Genomic DNA, 17,565 nt, shown 5'->3' on the forward strand with positions numbered 1-17,565 from the left:
ACGTGTGTGTGCGTGCACGTGTGTGTGCGTGCGCGTGTCCATGTTTCGGATAGGTAGTTATGTGTGTATATATGGACTTACCCACTCCACCGTCTATACCCGTCCGCTTTATATTATTTTCATCGTTGTCATCGTTGCTCTTAGTGGCACTTTGATGCCCTCCTTACCTACGTTATCTCTTCCGCTAGTGTTCTTGCCACTTACGTTTGATATGGTTGCTGTATACTTTTGTGTTTGTGTGTTTGTTCACGTTGTTGCTATCGTGATTATTTGTTGTTATCGGTTATGGTGTTGTTGTGGCCTTTTATGAAGATACTGCATGTCTGTTTGTGTGTGATATGAGTTTGCCTACTATGTTGTTCGTATCCAAGCCTTATGTATAGCTTTATTTTTTGTTTACTTATTCATCTCTGTTTCTTATATTAAGCATAAATGTGTGCATATTTGTTTTGTGTGTGTGTATTACATTGTTCTTGTGTCTTTTTCCCCTTCGGTTTTCAGTCTGTGTGTTGCGTGGTGTGTTGGTGGTAGTTGTTTTTATTGTTCCTTTCATGTTTTCTGTTGACGCTCGGTCTGTCTATTACCATGTTAATGGCCTCTGTAATCTGTCTGAGTGTCTTGTCTTTTCTATGGGTTGACAGTACCTTAATCTCTATGTTATTAACCGAGCTTCTATGTTGTGTTTGGCATATTAGTAGAACAATGACGAGCCTTTTTCTCTTTGAGCTCCCACCATTATTCGCCTATTTGCTCTCCTATTGCGGGTGTCGCGTCTCCCTTATGTAAGCTGTTTTGTTTCTGCACCGTCTTTCAATACTCCGTAAACTTTAGACTACATTCCTAATCTTACAGTTAACCTGTGCGTTCATCCTACATACTATGCAATTGTTCTCCGTACATGTGGGGACCCATCGAAGGAGTAAGTTCTACAGATCAGGGATTTTATGGAGGTTCCCTGCCTTTCTATTACTTTAATCCTTAGATTAACCTTTTCTAAGATGGTATACTAGTTCGCCACTTGAGTCAAGATCAACGAAAATGACATTCTGGTATTTCTTGTTGTCATACCATGAGTTGGCCTTATCCATCTTTTTCCTGGTTCATTTGAATCCCGTTTTCATCACTCTTTACGATGGCCTTGTACTTAGCCCTGGCTTCTTTCTACACTCTAATCCTGTTCCTTTGGTTGTAGCCAATGAACTGCATGCGGTGGATGGAGTGTTGTATATGTCGTTTCAATTCTCTAGGGTCGCACATGTTATTAAACCTGAATATGTGGCCCTTAACTGTCACTTGGGGACGCACACTCAATGCATGTATGACCATCTTTTTAACACGTCATCGTTTTCAGGAGTCTGTATAACGTTGGTCCACCCGTCCCATCTCTCTCTAGGAGTCTTCTTGGTAAATGAGATCGTAGTAGGGGTTCTGTCTATCTCTTACCGATGTAGGGGTAGAAACATCTAAGGCCATATTCATCTAAGTAATCCTTCTCACCTGTCGGTTTCAGGAGCAGGCTCAGTTATTCTTTGTCAACACTTAGAAACTCCACATTGCGAGAGTGATGGGGAGTTTCTCCACAGTAAAATCAACATCTATCGAAGGGTATAAGGATACTGCATCCACACTTCTTATTACACATCGCACCACGTCGTAGGTATGGTTGCAGTCAATGATTCTGCGGAGAAGGTCTTCTGTGCTATTACATACATCCGGGGACATTCTGCTCAGGAGGTGTATGATCATCGAGAGGAAGTAGGAGTTTCTGTAGTTTTGGCACAATTGGCTCCGCAGATCGGTCTCGTTGCTTGTCAAGCATCCTAGGGGTAAAATGTGCACGGCCAACAACTTCCAGGCTACTAATAACGACATCCGAGTGCCGTATGGGCTCTGCAATGGCCCTGTGGCGACCACTGACCCAGTATGTGTGTATGTGTGTGTTTATGAACACAGAAGAATGGATATATTGTACATTTTGAAGGGGTAAGTTTTTATACCAGAAGACCTACTTAAATGTTGCATTTATCAGATCGTTATAGGATAGCAAGATGAAATGGCAAAATTCTTATGTTTAAACTATTATTGATTCATTCAAATACATAGAGGCGGTAAGCATAACCAGCTTGTTGAGGAGATATATAATTTTGATAGCATTGGAAATGTCATTTGATCAGTATTAATTTTAAATATAAACTATGAATAGAAGACGGGTTGAATTAATGAGAATTGCAAAGGAAAAAAATTAATATCTTATTGACAAAGGATGACATAGTATTTTTAAAAAAATATTTTTCTTGAAGGAATAAATAATTTAAAATTAAAATAATTGTAGTGAGTTTACGGTACCTTAAAATTAAAAAGTAAATTAATAAATAAATTAATAAGTAAATACTCGGTATTGGTTCGGCCAAAGTCTAAAGGGTTCAGAACATTCTCTTTTGTGAAGATTATTTTTGCAAAAAAAATGAGTGACAAATGAGAGAGAATTATTCGAAATGCCTATAATTTCAGATACATCTGACTTAATTTCCAGATGTATTTAGGATGTTTATCAGTTAAAGCTATTATATCAAATATAACTGGTATTTTACTCAGCAATATCTCGCAGGTCCACAAAAGCTATCGACTTTGACCAAAATACCTAAGGTGTTTGTCGGCTATAAGCTAGGATGTCAGCTATGTCTAATAGTTGGTAATCTATATATTGTAGATAAGCTACATATAGTAGATTCGTCCATATCTTGTATATCATCTACATCTAATACATTACCTATATATGTTATCTATATACTGCATTCCTATGTCTGCCGTATATAGTCTTTTGCCCGATACATTGTATTGTATCCTGTTTGTCTTATGTCTCTCAAGTATATCTAGAATGATATCTAAAGAAGATACTCGCTCTCTCACTACATCCTGCTTAATTTTACCTTACAAATTCTGATACGCGGAATTCTTTAATATGTTTCCAAATAATTACATTTGTATATATTCGTTTGTGTTTATACGTGAAGGACAATTAAAGACGAAAAGAAAGATATGTTGAATCTGCAAATACAGTTTTGATCCACAGTAGAAAATATTTTCACATCAACAAAGCGTCGACAGTGACCGCTCGAAGTACGTGATAGTACTTCCAATCAGTTAAGATCAGAAGCTGTGAGAGACACGACCTGGTACTACAAGTCATTTATTATTGTTGTTATTATTATTATTATTATTATTATTATTATTATTATTATTATTATTATTATTATTATTATTATTATTATTATTATTATTATTATTATTATTGATTTTTGCACAGCTTCTAAAGCTGGAGATGTACTACGGTGTCAGCTGTTCACTACCATTGAACTAAGGTAACACCTCTTATTTTTCGAGAACCTTCCGGAGTATTCGAGCGGTTGCAAGCAGTGCTGTTTTCTGGAAGTGCTCTACCCTTATTACAGTCCTTATTTGTTCAATGTACTTCTCAAGATTTTTACTCACTGTTCCCAGGGCTCCGAAAATTACTGGTATCACTACAACCTTTTTCATCGACCATAACTGCTTTATCTCAGAAGCTAACCTTTCATACCTATCGACTTTCTTTCTTATCGCATACCTTTTTGTCAGCTGGGCATGCTATATCTATGATCCAGCATAATTTGGTTTCTTTCTCAATTAAGACTACGTCTGGCTTCCTATTCTCTATCTCATGGTCACACTGAATCATAAAATCCAACAGGATCTTTGCATTATCATTTTCGATGATGCCGTTGGGTTTGTGGTCGTACCAATATTTAGCTCTGTCAAGTCCATACTTGTTGCAATGTGTCCAATGGACAATCCTTGCTATATCGTCGTGGCGTCTCTTATATTCCTTCTGGGCTAGTGGCGTACATTGGCTGGTAATATGCCATACGGTTTCACCGATTTGTCCACAGATTTTGCACTTATCACTTTCTGGTGTTTTGTCTATTCTGTATTTTATGTAGTTTGTTCTTAGTTCTCGCTCTTGGGCAGCACAGATTAGAGCCTCCATTTCCGGTTTTAAATCACTTTACGTCATCCACAGCCATCTTTTTTCTCTGCCTGTCTTATCTTCAACATCCCCCCTATGAAATTGTCCGTGCATTCTTTTCTTTACCCACCTATTTTCAGTTTCCATCGTTTTCATTTACTTGTACAGTACTTTATCTTTGCAATCTTTCATCCTACACAAGCCTGACCTCTTTACTTCTAATGGTAGCGTTTCTGTGGCATTTTTTACATACCAACTATGTTGTTTTCTTCCGCTCGAATGCTGTGTTCGCATCCAATAAGTCCTCTTCCCCCTCTTTTTCTTGGTACATATAGTCTGTCTGTATCACGTTTTGGGTGGAGCATCCCATACCTAGTTAGCAACTTCCTTGTCTTTTTGTCTTTCTGTTTAAGCTGTTTAGTTCGTCTACTGTGCATGCGATTACCCCTGCTCCATATCTAAGGAGTGAAATCGCCCAGGTGTTGAAAGCTTCGATCTTGTTTCGTCCGTTTAATTTCGAGTTGAGTATCAGTCTCAGTGTGCGTAAGTACTCCATCTTAAATTTTTCTGTCATTTCTTTCTCCATCAATCTATCCATTTCCAAAATCCTCAAGTACTTATAGCCCGTCTCTTCTATCCGCTTCATAACTTCCCCCGACGGTATCGATAGCCCGTCCATACATTTGATTTTGCCTCTCTTCAAGGCTAACACAGCACACTTCCTCAGTCCAAACTCCATTCTGATATCAGCACTGAAAGTATACAACGTATCAACGAGGGGACTGACTTGGGATTCATCTTTAGCATAAAGTTTGAAATCATCCATGAATAACAAATGGTTGACTTCTTGTTGGTGGCTTTTGAATACATACCCAGCTTTTGCTTTCCTCAGTATCAGTGTTAGTGGCATCAAGCACAGTACAAAGATCAGTGGGGTCAGGCAGTCCCCTTGGAAGATGCCCCTCCTGATTTCTACTGTCCCTAAACTTCTTCCTTATGCTGTTAGGTCTGTCCTCCAATTCGCCATACTTCTTCCAAGCAAACGCTCAACATTCGATACAATACCAAATAGTTTCATACATTACATTATCCAGGAGTGTGGGATCATATCGTATGCCTTACGATAGTCGATCCATGTCATGGCTAAATTACTTTTCCTCCTCATGCAGTCTCTAAGTACAGTTTTGTCTATCAGGAGTTGATCCTTGGTACCTTTGCACTTACGTTTGCAACACTTCTGCTCATGTAGCAGGACTCCATTTTTTCCCATATGTTCGTACATTGACTCGAGTATTCCAGTCAATAATTTTCAAATAAGTGGCAAACAGGATATCGGCCTGTAATTGTCTACCGTATTGCCTTTTTCGATGTTTTTCAAGCACAGCACTGTCATTACCAAAGTCAACCACTCTGGTATTACTTGGTCGGAATTTAACAAGGTGTTGAGTTGCGCAGCTATTCGTGCATGACATTCACCAAATCTTTTGAGCCAGTAGCCTTGAACACCATCTGGTCCCAGGGCCTTCCAGTTGCTCATCTTTTTGTTGTTTTCCTTCACTTACCTAACTGAAATAATTAGTTCTGCCTGTTTCGGACAGTCTACTGTTTGTTTCAGTTCTTGCAACCATTCAACATCCTTCTTGTGCTCCTTGTCTTTGCTTCTGATGTCATTCCAAAACCTATGACTTCCATTGTTATCTGGTATCACCTTTTCATCTGTACACTCTCCATTTATTTCTTTATAGAATCTCTTCTGATCTACCCTGAATACCCTATTCTGGTGGTAACCCTTCATTCTTTGGTCGAATCTTACCATCTTTGCTTTCCTTGCAACGAGGCGCTGCTTCATTACCATTTTCAGGCCCTTTCTTTCAATATTATACTTCCTTTTCAGTGCCGTGTATTTTTGTTCGCTTTTCAGCTCCCCTTTCTCTTTTCGGTCTAACACAGAAATTTCCTTCGGAGCATATCTAACCCTGTCTGGATTCTTCTTTTCCACCATGGATCTTTTCTTTTGTCACTCCCATTGTATTTCTTTTTCTTCACATCAACACCCACATTTTCTGCTACAACAATACTTGCTGCCTTCATCAAGTTATTTGTTTCTGTGATGTTGTTTGTTCTGATGTATTTCAGAATATCATTAACACTTTTCGTTTCTTGGTTCAGCTGCCACCGGTCAGCCTTTTTAAGGTTGCAAATAATATCGCTATCGTTCTCCTGTAGTCTTGCCTTTATTCTGTCGTAGATTGCCTTTTGGTCATCTGTCATGTCGCATTTGTTTTTTTTTTAGTAACCCCTAATTTGAGCACCAGTTTCATCTACCGGTTCGCTTAGGTACTAACACTCATCACCATCGTAGCATATTTTTAAAATTCAAACTCCATCTTAATTTCATTGGATAAAATCCGCACAGACTGGACTAGGCTGTCCAGTTCTGCCTCAGTTTTTGTGAATAGCTTCAGTTCGTCCATGAACAGCAATTGGTTCAGTTTTCCCTTACCTCTTCCCAGATCAAACCCCAACTTTGTTTTCTGTAGTATTTCACTCAAAGGGATCATTCCTATCACGAAGATCAATAGGGACACATTGTCTCCCAGGAAGATTTTTCTCTTGATTTTCACCTCTCCTAATGCTTGATTCTATGCTGTCAATTTCGTTCACTAGTCCTTCATGCCATTCCATATAAGACTTCACATATTTCCCCTATTCCATACATTTCCATTGTTCTTATTATCCAGGAGTGTGGATTCATATCGCATGATTTAAGATAGACAACCCATAACATATTCTGGTCGTGTGTCTTCTCTTGCAGTCCCTGATAATTAAATTATCAATTAAGAGCTGACCCTTCGTTCCACGACTCCTCTTTCGGCACCCTTTCTGTTCAGTAGGCAGCAGCCCACTTTTTCCCAGATATCTATACAGTTTACCGGCCAAAGCACCTAATATTAATTTCCACATTTGCAGGAGGCCTGTTATTGATCTAAAGTTGGATGCAACATTTCCCTTTTCAGGATCCTCGGCACGTAACAATATCTTTCCCTTTGTCATCCAGCTGGGTAATTTCTTTCTTTCAATTTTGTTTCCATTTCTTGCCGAGTGTATTTCTGACACCTAGGGCAAAGAAACTCACTGTATATATTCGCAGACCATTAAAATAAACACACCAGATAACGAAAGGAAGTTATGTCATAGAAAAAGGGAAAGAAGAAACACGGGTTGACAAGAACTGGTGAGCTAGGTGGGCTGTTCCATGCCATCATTATTGTTTTAAAAAAAACAGAAAATATTTTGTGACATTTCGAATAATAAACGTTTATCATTTTATTGTCTCCTTGCTAATTATGAGTATTCACGTGCATGTCTACCACAGAAGCTAAAAAATGTACAACTCTGTACTTTTTCAGTTCCTGCAGTGGTACATCTCCAACTTTAAAGACAATTGGTGCGTAGAACAAACACAACGTTCCTAGTCCCACAACCTCACGTCTAAATGTGTTTTACTCAGAAACAATGGCCAGGTCGTTATTACCAAATCTCCGACACCAAAACCTCCCTAAACCACCATAAAATGGAATCATTTCAAGTGGCTAATAATCTTCTTGCTTATAAGTGCTTTATTATTTAATAATGTTAGCTAAACGAGAATAGGAACTTTATATGATTCCACTTTCCATTAAAAACCATTCCGCATTATTGATGCTATCAGCATCTCTTTGGAAAAAATAAACCTGAATGTCATAATTTTAATAAGCTTGCTCAAATATTATAAACCTTGTTTCTTGGTAATTCAGACAGCAGTTTCTCTTTTGACCAGAAGCACATTCAGTTAGAGTTCCCTTTATAATTACAGTGACCTCCGTGACAATTACAATATGGCGTGTGGATGTCACCTGCCAGCCTTGGTGAATTATATGAAAAATAACTATAACAGAACTGTGAGAGTCTATAGCCATTGTCAAACAAATTTTGGCAAAAGAATACCTATACTGAATTATTCACAATGTACAAGTAAGTAAAATCCTCCTTGTTTCTGTTGTTCTTTTATTATTAACACAAAGAAAATTCCGGTCATTCTCAGCAGCTCGTGATGTAATGTCTTACGAAACAGGACCGACAGATAAAAATATAAAGAAATAAACGTTTTGCCATCCATACGTTTCACAATCACACATTCTCTTTAATGCACTTAAGGAGCCAACTGTATCACACAAACCCTAATTGACACACACACACATACACAAGCATACATATATGATACATACACACAACAGCGCACGCAGGCATGAATGGGCGTTCACATACACACACACACATTTACCGAGACACACACTCTTTCTAACTCATCCTCTCTCACATACATTCTCACTCACATCCGTACGACTACATAAGCATAGAACCAAAATATAAGACAGACATTGAACAGGTCACGAATGGCAACAAAATGTCTCAAACAGCCATAACTGGTTGACGGACTAATTGGTTAACGAATGATTAAACAAATTGACCAATGATAAAGAAGTGAAATAGAATCAGTGCGTGCGTTTATTATTGGCATAATGACCTTCCCGACGTACAACAAATGCTCTAGTATTCGATCCTCAGAAAAGGACAGCTTGGTAAGAGAACCTACCCTCACCTCTGGACATGAATATTGGTTAACGACCGAAAGAGTATGATCACAAATAACAGAGGCCAAAATGGGTTTCCTCCGAAGAATCTCTGGAGTAACATTACTTGACAGTGTGCGTGCTTTGGAGATGACGGCGTCTCTCCAAACCGGCAGAAAATCTAAGGGTAGACCAAGAACAAGATGGCGAGATAATATCCATAGTTTCAGTCGGTCAGGTTCGAGAATGCAGCCAGAAAATGTATTGACAATTGCTTCTGATAGGACCCTATGCAGAAGGAACTTCAGGACTCTATCTTCGTGACCCTCACAAGAATAATGAATGTAGAGGATGGATAGATGGAGGGATGTGTGCAGAGTGTGTAGATTAAATATGACGATTTTTATATCCCATTTTTTCAGGAAAAGCTTAATGTATTCGTGAATAGTCAATGGCGTTGGAGCGCATGAACATAAAGGTGTAGCTGAGAAAACTTTAGCTGACATGGAGGACTGAGATCCATCTGAATATTGGAAAACAATCACATGTATCATTGTGATTCGTACTGAATATCAAAATGCTATCATCATGCTTGCTTCGCAATGTTCTGTGAACTCTGTAAAAGCTGTAAGACGTGACATGGAGAGAATCAGCAGAAACTAGAAGCTAAAATTCGAATGCGAGAATAAAATTATTTGAGAAGATCAAATATCGAGACAAGAAAAATTCCAAGAAACAAAAAAAAACAGGAATGTAAAAAGTCTGTCAAGAAGGCACACTTCATGAAGATTGAATAATGTAGACGGTCCAAGCAAGGTGTTGGTACACATATGGGAAGAGAGGGTAAGAAAATGGGTGTCGGAAGAAGGAGAGAAGACCAAAACTGTTTTTTATTGGAAGAATTAGGGAGACGGCAGAAGAGCGTTAGCATGGCTATGTATAAGGGAGTGAATTGGCTGCAGTTAGTAGGGGCCAAATAGTAATGAAAGGTAAAAGAAGGAGAGAGACTTGAGTGATTTGGAGGTACAAACCAAAGCAACGTTTAAGAAAGTGCATGTGTGAAGGCAGTTGTGTGTGTGTGTGTGTGTGTGTCTCAGGCATGAATATCTCTGAGTCCCTGTAACAGTGTGTTTGTGTTTGTATTTGTATGTGTAAAAGACAGAGGGCGCTATGGGAAAGAGGTGTGTGTGTGTGTGTGTGTGTGTGTGTGTGTGTGTGTGTGTGTGTGTGTGTGTGTGTGTGTGTGTGTGATAAAGTGTAAAGAGAGTTACTGGGATGGCCGAGGTGAGATGTATGTTGTATGTAGAAACTGCGAGTTAGTATGTGAAATGTGTGTAAAGAGTAAATGTGGAGGTAAAGGGGAAGGGAGAGGTAATGTATGGGTGTGGGTTGGTGCAAGTGGATCTGGTGGGATGGGAGAGGAAAGAAGAGGAAGCAGAGATGTAAAGTATATATTGGTAGAGCATGGGGTGGGGAATTGATAAGAAAGTGTGTGGGTGGGAATTGGAATCAAAGGGGGTATAAGTTTTTAGAAAGAAGATATAGAGCACTTCCCTGAAGAAATGGGAAATCCGGTGCTGAGGGTCAAAGCGAAAAGCGAGGGGTCAGTGAAACGGAAACATCGAGTGACTGGTGACCCTTTGCCAAGTAGGATGACTCTATGATGATTTTAAGATGTCCTTAATCTTATGGACCAATGTCCAGCTAACTGAACTGGTGTAGACCGGATCACAAAGAAGCCTTGTTGTGTGTATATGAGGTTGTTAAAAGTTTTAAATATGGAAGATATGTATATATAAACACACGCGTTTATATGTATATACATATATATAGATGTATACACACGCGCACGGTACTGACACACGTATGAAGATTTGTAGTTTATCCAGGAAAACAGTCAGTGCCCATGACCATTTCCAATGCTGCTGTGATTGGCTGGAGGAAGGGAGGAAGATACCCTCAAACCAGAGACATGCCTTGATTGTTTACAACAGAGAAGACTCTGTCAAAGGCAGCCATGGTTCCAAGTGATGGACTTAAAATGGGGATCGATTATATACATCATTCAAGAAAACATATGTCATTATGTATAGGAATGTATATACGCACATATACATTCACACATACGCACAGATACTCACAGATATACACATACATACATACATACATACATACATACTTAAAAACGAAAACAAGGCGGCAGAGGCTTAAAATCGATCCAAAATTCCTTCGAAAGTCGTAACATATCCCTTCGGCAACATCTTTTACAGCCAAGTATCGAGGTGAATCCCTTGACCAACTTTGCATATATGAGGCCGATAACATCACAAGACTTGGAAGGCAGCACCTTGAGCAGCATTCCTTCTCTGATGACCTTAACTCAAAGAAGTCACACGACTCTACCGCATTATCAGATGAAAGGATGAGCGTAAATGAGCCGAAGTCTATGCATAGATATGCTAGTAGAACACTCAGAGTTGATAGTAACATTGATCATCAAAGCAGTCTATCAGGGAGCAATAAGGGGATTACTGCCCCCTACATTGAAGAATATGCGTTTGTAATCCAAGAACAGGAAATAACAACCAAATACCTGATACACAAGAAGGACAGAGATGTAGGATAAGCAGTAAAATGTGAGAACCGATGTAGACCTTGTAGAGTGAACAACGAAGATATCACAAACATCATAAGCAGTTATCCCAAAATATGATCACAGTGTTATCTATCGATGAGGCATGATGTTATAGTTAGCACACTATATAATGAAATCCATCAGAAGGTTAACATCGAGGACAAAGAAATAAGTACCCACAATATGGTGGAAGCCATTGCCACTCGTATTACAAAGGAGTACTGATGGAATGTCCCAGTAACGACTCAATAAAATGTTAGCCCAACAAGCCTGATATAATGATTTGGGATAAAGAATAGAAACTGTGTATAGTTGTGGAAATTAGCTGCTCAGCGGATGTTAGCATAAAGCTGAAGATCAGCGAAAGAGAAAATACCTACGCTGAACTGTGGAGAAATTGGCAGTTACTCTATCCAGATTACAAGTTCAGGATTATTATTGGGGCACATGGATATGTAACACACTGTCTAAATACCAATCTTGAGAAATTAGGCTTCTCAGCACCACCGGGACTGTAAATATCTATAAAACTTACCAAAAGTAGAGTAGAATGAAATATGTGGAACAAGAGCACACACGAACACGAAAAGTGTCGCTGAAGACGTCAAAGATGTGTGACGAAAGATTTTCAGACAATGGTCTTGAGTTAGAATAAGAACAATAATAAACGTGAGTTTCTTTGGCGAAAAAAAATATATGACCATCGCGAAATACTAGAATATCCGTTTCAACACACGATTTTACATCAGGAGTCTTGAAAAACAAATTCATAAACGTAAGAACTTTCCAGAAGTTTATCATTTAAATATATATATAATTATGTCCTAGATATGCAATTATATGCATGAAAATACATACATAGGGCAAAACATACGAATCTGTACTTATACATACATATATACATACATAGATACACACACATACATACATACATACATACACACATACATACATACATACATACATATAAAGTACCCTGTTTGATGTTGCTGAAATTCTGATGAAGGAGCCTTGGATCTATGTTAAAAACCGGTTCTGTCTCTAATGACAAGAAATCTTGAAATAAAACTGAATAATGACACATAAACTTATATATTTAAAAGAACAACATACTATTGCTAATGTTTTTTAGTTTTTATTCAAATATTGTTTGGCTCAGTTCATATATTATGACCACGTTTATTGTTCACATGTTTATAGTTCATATATCATGAAAATGTTAATAGTCTTTGTTAATAAATAAGAACATGTTTATAGTCTTTGTTAATAAATAAGAACATGTTTATAGTCTTCCTTAATAATTTGGGTTATATGTCTAACGTGTTTATTCCAACACTTATCACGTATACATTTGCTTGACATCACAAAGTATTTCTTGTTATTGCTATGCATGACACTATTTGGTTCCTAAATATGGATAATTATTTATGTTCTCTAGATTACTCGTTATTTCAACGGAATTTACAGTGTCAGACATGTTCAGGGATGATGTGCAATGATTCAGAAGTGACAAACTGTCCAGGAGCAGAGGTAAACTGAAATGTTACTTTCTTCCCTTCTGTTAAAATATATTCACAGCCATCACTCGGAAGCCATTATGACCAGGTAGCTTGTACTATGCTTTCGCTAATTGTTTTGGGTGCCTGCGTAAACGGAGACACCCTCTCTGTCTTCTTATCCTTGACTCAATGGGACAGCGGGGAAAAGACATGAAGTGAGAGATGGATGACCATCACTAGGCTGGGACTCATTTTCAGTTAAGAAAACTGGGCCAAAGCGAAATGTGGTGCCTTGTTAAAGAACACAACGTGCCACCCTGTCCAGGAATCGAACACGTGAACTTATGAGTGATCATTGCCTGACAAACATGGTTGTACTTAGAGTGAGATATATAAATGCACGTGGCCAGGAATCAATTCGGAAACAATGGTCTCAGTTCAATGATCTCAGAACGCTAGACTCAGAGGGGGTAGTTGGAAGCTGGACGTATCCCTACCAGCTGGCAAAGATTATAAGAAGAGTTTTAAGGAATTAGTTAAGCATCAGATGACAGAATCAACCATGAACAACCGGTGGTAGGATGTACTTAAGGGGCCTATTAGATCATAATCGAAAGTGTTTAGAAAAGAGCTACCAATAAAGAGGAATAGAGTGGAAAGGAGAGGTGTTTGGTAAAAGCATGGCAACCAACATTCTAGTGTTCAATTTGGCCCTTGAGCACTTCTTCAATGAAAAACAAGAAGACTGCGTTGTCAGAGCGAACGTCTCTGCATTAAAACACGAGGGAACAAAAACCCACAATTTGGCCTTTGGCGGATAGAAACGGTGCGTGTTACTCGGCTTCGAAGAACAGATATGTATGGCTCCGGGGCAGGTAATGAATCAGCGACAATAGGTGACTTCAGTGCCTACCTCGATGGACTACTTGAAAGGGACGTGGGGTGCAGTGAGAAGCTGATGACACTCGCTCAAGTACTGAAGGCGATGAGCGAAGGAAGAAGGCGAAAATTACCATGTTAAGATAATCTGCTTCTACTAAGAAAAAGAGAAACATTATGCAATTTTCGGCCTCTTACTTTTCCAAATTCAGAATTGAAGATATGGGTAAAAACCAGTAGAAAGCCTTTGTTAGGGTCGACAATCTTTACTTGAACGAAAAACAAGAAGCGGCCGAGTTCGAACACTTTTTTGCAAGCTTATTCCCTGCAATTTACAGGGACACCTACTCGGTGGTCAAAGTTTATAGCCTTTTCTTAAAGAAGGGTACCCTCTCTCTCTCTCGCCTCACATGTAGGCACCGAGTTTTGAGTCACAACAGCGATAGTTGGAACCAGTTCAAAGATGTTTCTTTCGAACTGGAAAGTCCTTGTCAGCTTATGCGGACGATGCCATTGTCATGGTATTGGATACCACCGAAGTGAAAACAGACGGTACCATATTAAAAGAATACGAAACGGTGGCATGCACTAAGATAAACTCGGACAGTTGAGTAGGTATACAGCTCGATATCTGGAGAGGCAGGTTCGAGCTGATGAGAAGCGTCGTGCTATATCCTGGTACGGTGAACGGGTTAAACTACTTGGTGTCTGGATTTCTCCCTACGTCCAGGTAGAGAACGACTGAAAAGAGATAATTAGCAGCGTCGCTAGTCTTAATCAGAAATGGGCCGAAATAAAGCTAAGGGTCGGGAAGTGATGAGGAAATGTCTTATCACTTATTTAATTGATTATCACATGACCATCGTGCCCTGTCCCAGATTCTAGCTGATTGGATTAATTTCTCGTGGAAGGGAAGTGTTTCGTTTATCGAGTAACCCATCTTTGTTCAGCTCTTTCTGAAAGACGAGTTAGGAATGCTCTTGCTGCCAATGCACAGGCACGCATTGAGGGTGTGGAGACCGATTGTGAAGCACGTTTTTTCACGGTTCGTGTCTTTGAATGGGTTTCAGTCCTCAGTGAACCTAAGACCAAGATTAGATTCCCGGCATCTATTATGTCATCAGGCAATCTATCCCTCTTATAGTTGTGTAACTGAATCTGTAGACGCTCCACTCTAACAATGTAAAGGATTTGTAGCAAAGAAGAATGACTATTTCCTCGGCGAAAGTTTAGATGTCGATGGAAACAGACTGGTTACTCTGTTGAGGAGGAGTTTCGGGTCGAGAACTACTATGGGTAACTTCCGGAAGCCTCAGTTCAGGAAGTGCTATCAAGGCACCCTAGCTGTCAGAGCTTATCTGAGATGCGAGCAGAGCGATAAAACCGTTCTGCACACAGTCGTTTAGAGTCAGGGAATTGCGGACTTGTAGATTTATATCGAATAAATGTTACCATGTGTAAAATGGATTTGGTTAACAGCTGAGTCCATAGTAATTATATCCTGTTCCTCTCCTTGAACTGGGCAGAGAACATGGCTTTTCTTTGTCTTGTGGCAATAGTGAAAGAGGTTATCTGGTAGACAAGCTTGAAAGGTATGAGAACAGAGAAATATTATATAAATCTGCCTACGTAAAGATGGAAGAGGATTAAATCTTCCCTCATATCAAGTAGTTCATCAAGGTCTCCAGAACATAACTGGGTAGGGATTATTTCGACTGGAAAAGACAAAAGCTATACTTTTAAAACGCAGCCAAAACCCGTGTTGAAATTGCCTGACTACACAGTTATACTCCAGTGCATGGGTCAAAGAAACTCAAGTGAGACAGTAAAAAGACTCTGGAAATAACACAGGGCTATGGTTCACATGAACTGATAATGAATCGAACCGGATATCAGAACATGGCTGCATTCTGTTCTCTGTTTTACTGCCTGTCCTCTTCTCAGATCTTTTTCTTCTCTTGAAGCTGAATTAGTTTATTTAAAGCTTCAGTCATTTGAAATCACCAAATGTATTTGTTTTTTGTAGTTTCAGGTTCAAATAAAGGCTACACACATCTTATTTATAACTTTGTGGTCGACATTTTCATTGCTTTTATTGTTACTAGGTTTTTGCGATCATTATTAATTGCGTTTTCGTAATGTATCATCCTTTTTATATGTTCTTCTAAATTTCTGATATTTTTTCGTTTTAAGAATGTATCTTATTAAGTTAACTTGTTTGTTTAAGTCCGATACTTTTAGATCTGGGCCATTTTCTCTCTAGATTTTATACAAGTATATTGTATTTTCATTTCCTGACTATAAACTATGCTTGCAGAATAGAAGCATTTTTCTCTTGTGTCCCTTTTATGCATTTTCTGTTTTATTTACTAGACTTGAGGAGTTCAGTCTGACATTTTTATTTCATTATCATCTTTGAATGCGGGTGTATTAGTTTCCGTTCCTGGTGAGTTTTGCACGCGTTATTTTTTTCGTAAATATCGTGCGAAAGAAATTTCTGTGTGCATTCCTTGAATGAGAAGAAACTTGGATTGAATGATACTTTGTGTTTTATTGGAATTATTTGAGGAATTTAAGGCAGCGATCCGGCAGAATCGCTGGACGAAATGCTTAGCGGTATTTTGCCCGTCGCTACGTTCTGAGTTCAAATTCCGCCGAGGTCGACTTTGCCTTTCATCCTTTCGGGGTCGATAAATTAAGTACCAGTTACGCACTGGGGTCGATGTAATCGGCTTAATCCGTTCGTCTGTTCTTGTTTGTTCCCTCTATGTTTAGCCCCTTGTGGGCAATAACGAAATAGGTATTTCGTCTCTGTGAGTTTGTTGGTTACACGTCGCACATGTGTTCGTGGTGAAAATTGTTGGTTATTAGTGTTATTATTCATAATAACTACTCTTTTATTAACTGCAGTTTCTGTTAAAATTCTAACTGTTGGAATTTTTATTTGAAAACATTAAGTGCTTGTAGAAAGCACACGTTCGTTCATTCCCCCGTTGGGGGAAAGAATGTCGTCTAGCGAGAGGCCTAACGTTGGCACAGAAATGTCTTGTGAGACGAAAAATTTCTTGTTGTCTGGCGAGGAGCCAACTACAAGTGAAAAACCAGTGGAGTCCCCCGAAAAAGGAATTTGTAATTCCCCCGTTACCAAAGTGCACAGTAGGATGTATGAAATATTTGGAGACGTATCGGAAAGCTCGTCAGAGCTTTCAAATGAAGATTTCCCAACTTTGTCAGAAAGTATTGGGACGAAAAGGAGTATCGATGCGCCTAGCATCCAGACCGAGCAGGCGAGAAAGGAAAAAAAAGTTTTGTGTTGGCAGCTGGGGGTCGAACCCGGCAGCTGTCGACGAACAAGTCGGACTACATAAAATATAAAAAAATGATGGAAGTGAAAGATAGCGTGGTTCAAATACAACCACCAGAGCAATACTTGCAAGATGAAAAGCAGAAAACTATAATTTTTAAAACTTATTGTGTACAAAAACGGAAAATTGAAAGATTTTTAGAAGAGAAGATTGAACGGTGTTTGAAGGAAATATGGAGCGACATTGTGTATGTGACAGGAGGAAAGAAGTTTGGTACAGTGGAAGTAATGTTTGCCAACAAGGAAATGGCACGAAAGCATTCCGTAGAGACTCTAAAAACGGAAGACGTGGCGCTCATCCCCACCTATATGGGGATGAGAACCTCCAGAATTAATATAACAAGGGTCCCACCGGACGTGGATCCTATGTGGGTGGTGGAGGCAGTCCTAGTCAAAGAGGAAGAGAAAATTACCCTCCTCCAGGCTGCCGTTATCGGAAACGCTCACTGGACTGGTCAATCAGTTAGTCTCATTATCCAAGCTGACCCAAAAATAATCGAAGCAATTCCCGAGACAATTCAGATAGGAGATGAGAACCTGGCGGTGTTTGTTGAAGGTCGAAAACCCCG

At 39.1% G+C, this 17,565-nt stretch overlaps 1 protein-coding gene across 1 annotated transcript in view; it reads left to right on the top strand.

Moving 5' to 3' along the window:
- LOC106876120 (uncharacterized) overlaps nt 1–17,565 on the top strand; it is a 138,795-nt gene that overhangs the window by 69,934 nt on the left and 51,296 nt on the right. The window contains exons 18-19 of the mRNA XM_089346163.1: nt 7,863–8,020; nt 12,693–12,784. Of these exons, the coding sequence (XP_089202289.1) occupies nt 7,863–8,020; nt 12,693–12,784 (250 nt within the window). The remainder of the gene's footprint in view (nt 1–7,862; nt 8,021–12,692; nt 12,785–17,565) is intronic.

This window comes from Octopus bimaculoides, chromosome 30, assembly GCF_046866305.1.
Source record: "Octopus bimaculoides isolate indiv1 chromosome 30, ASM4686630v1, whole genome shotgun sequence".
NCBI classification, from domain to species: Eukaryota; Metazoa; Mollusca; class Cephalopoda; order Octopoda; family Octopodidae; genus Octopus; species Octopus bimaculoides.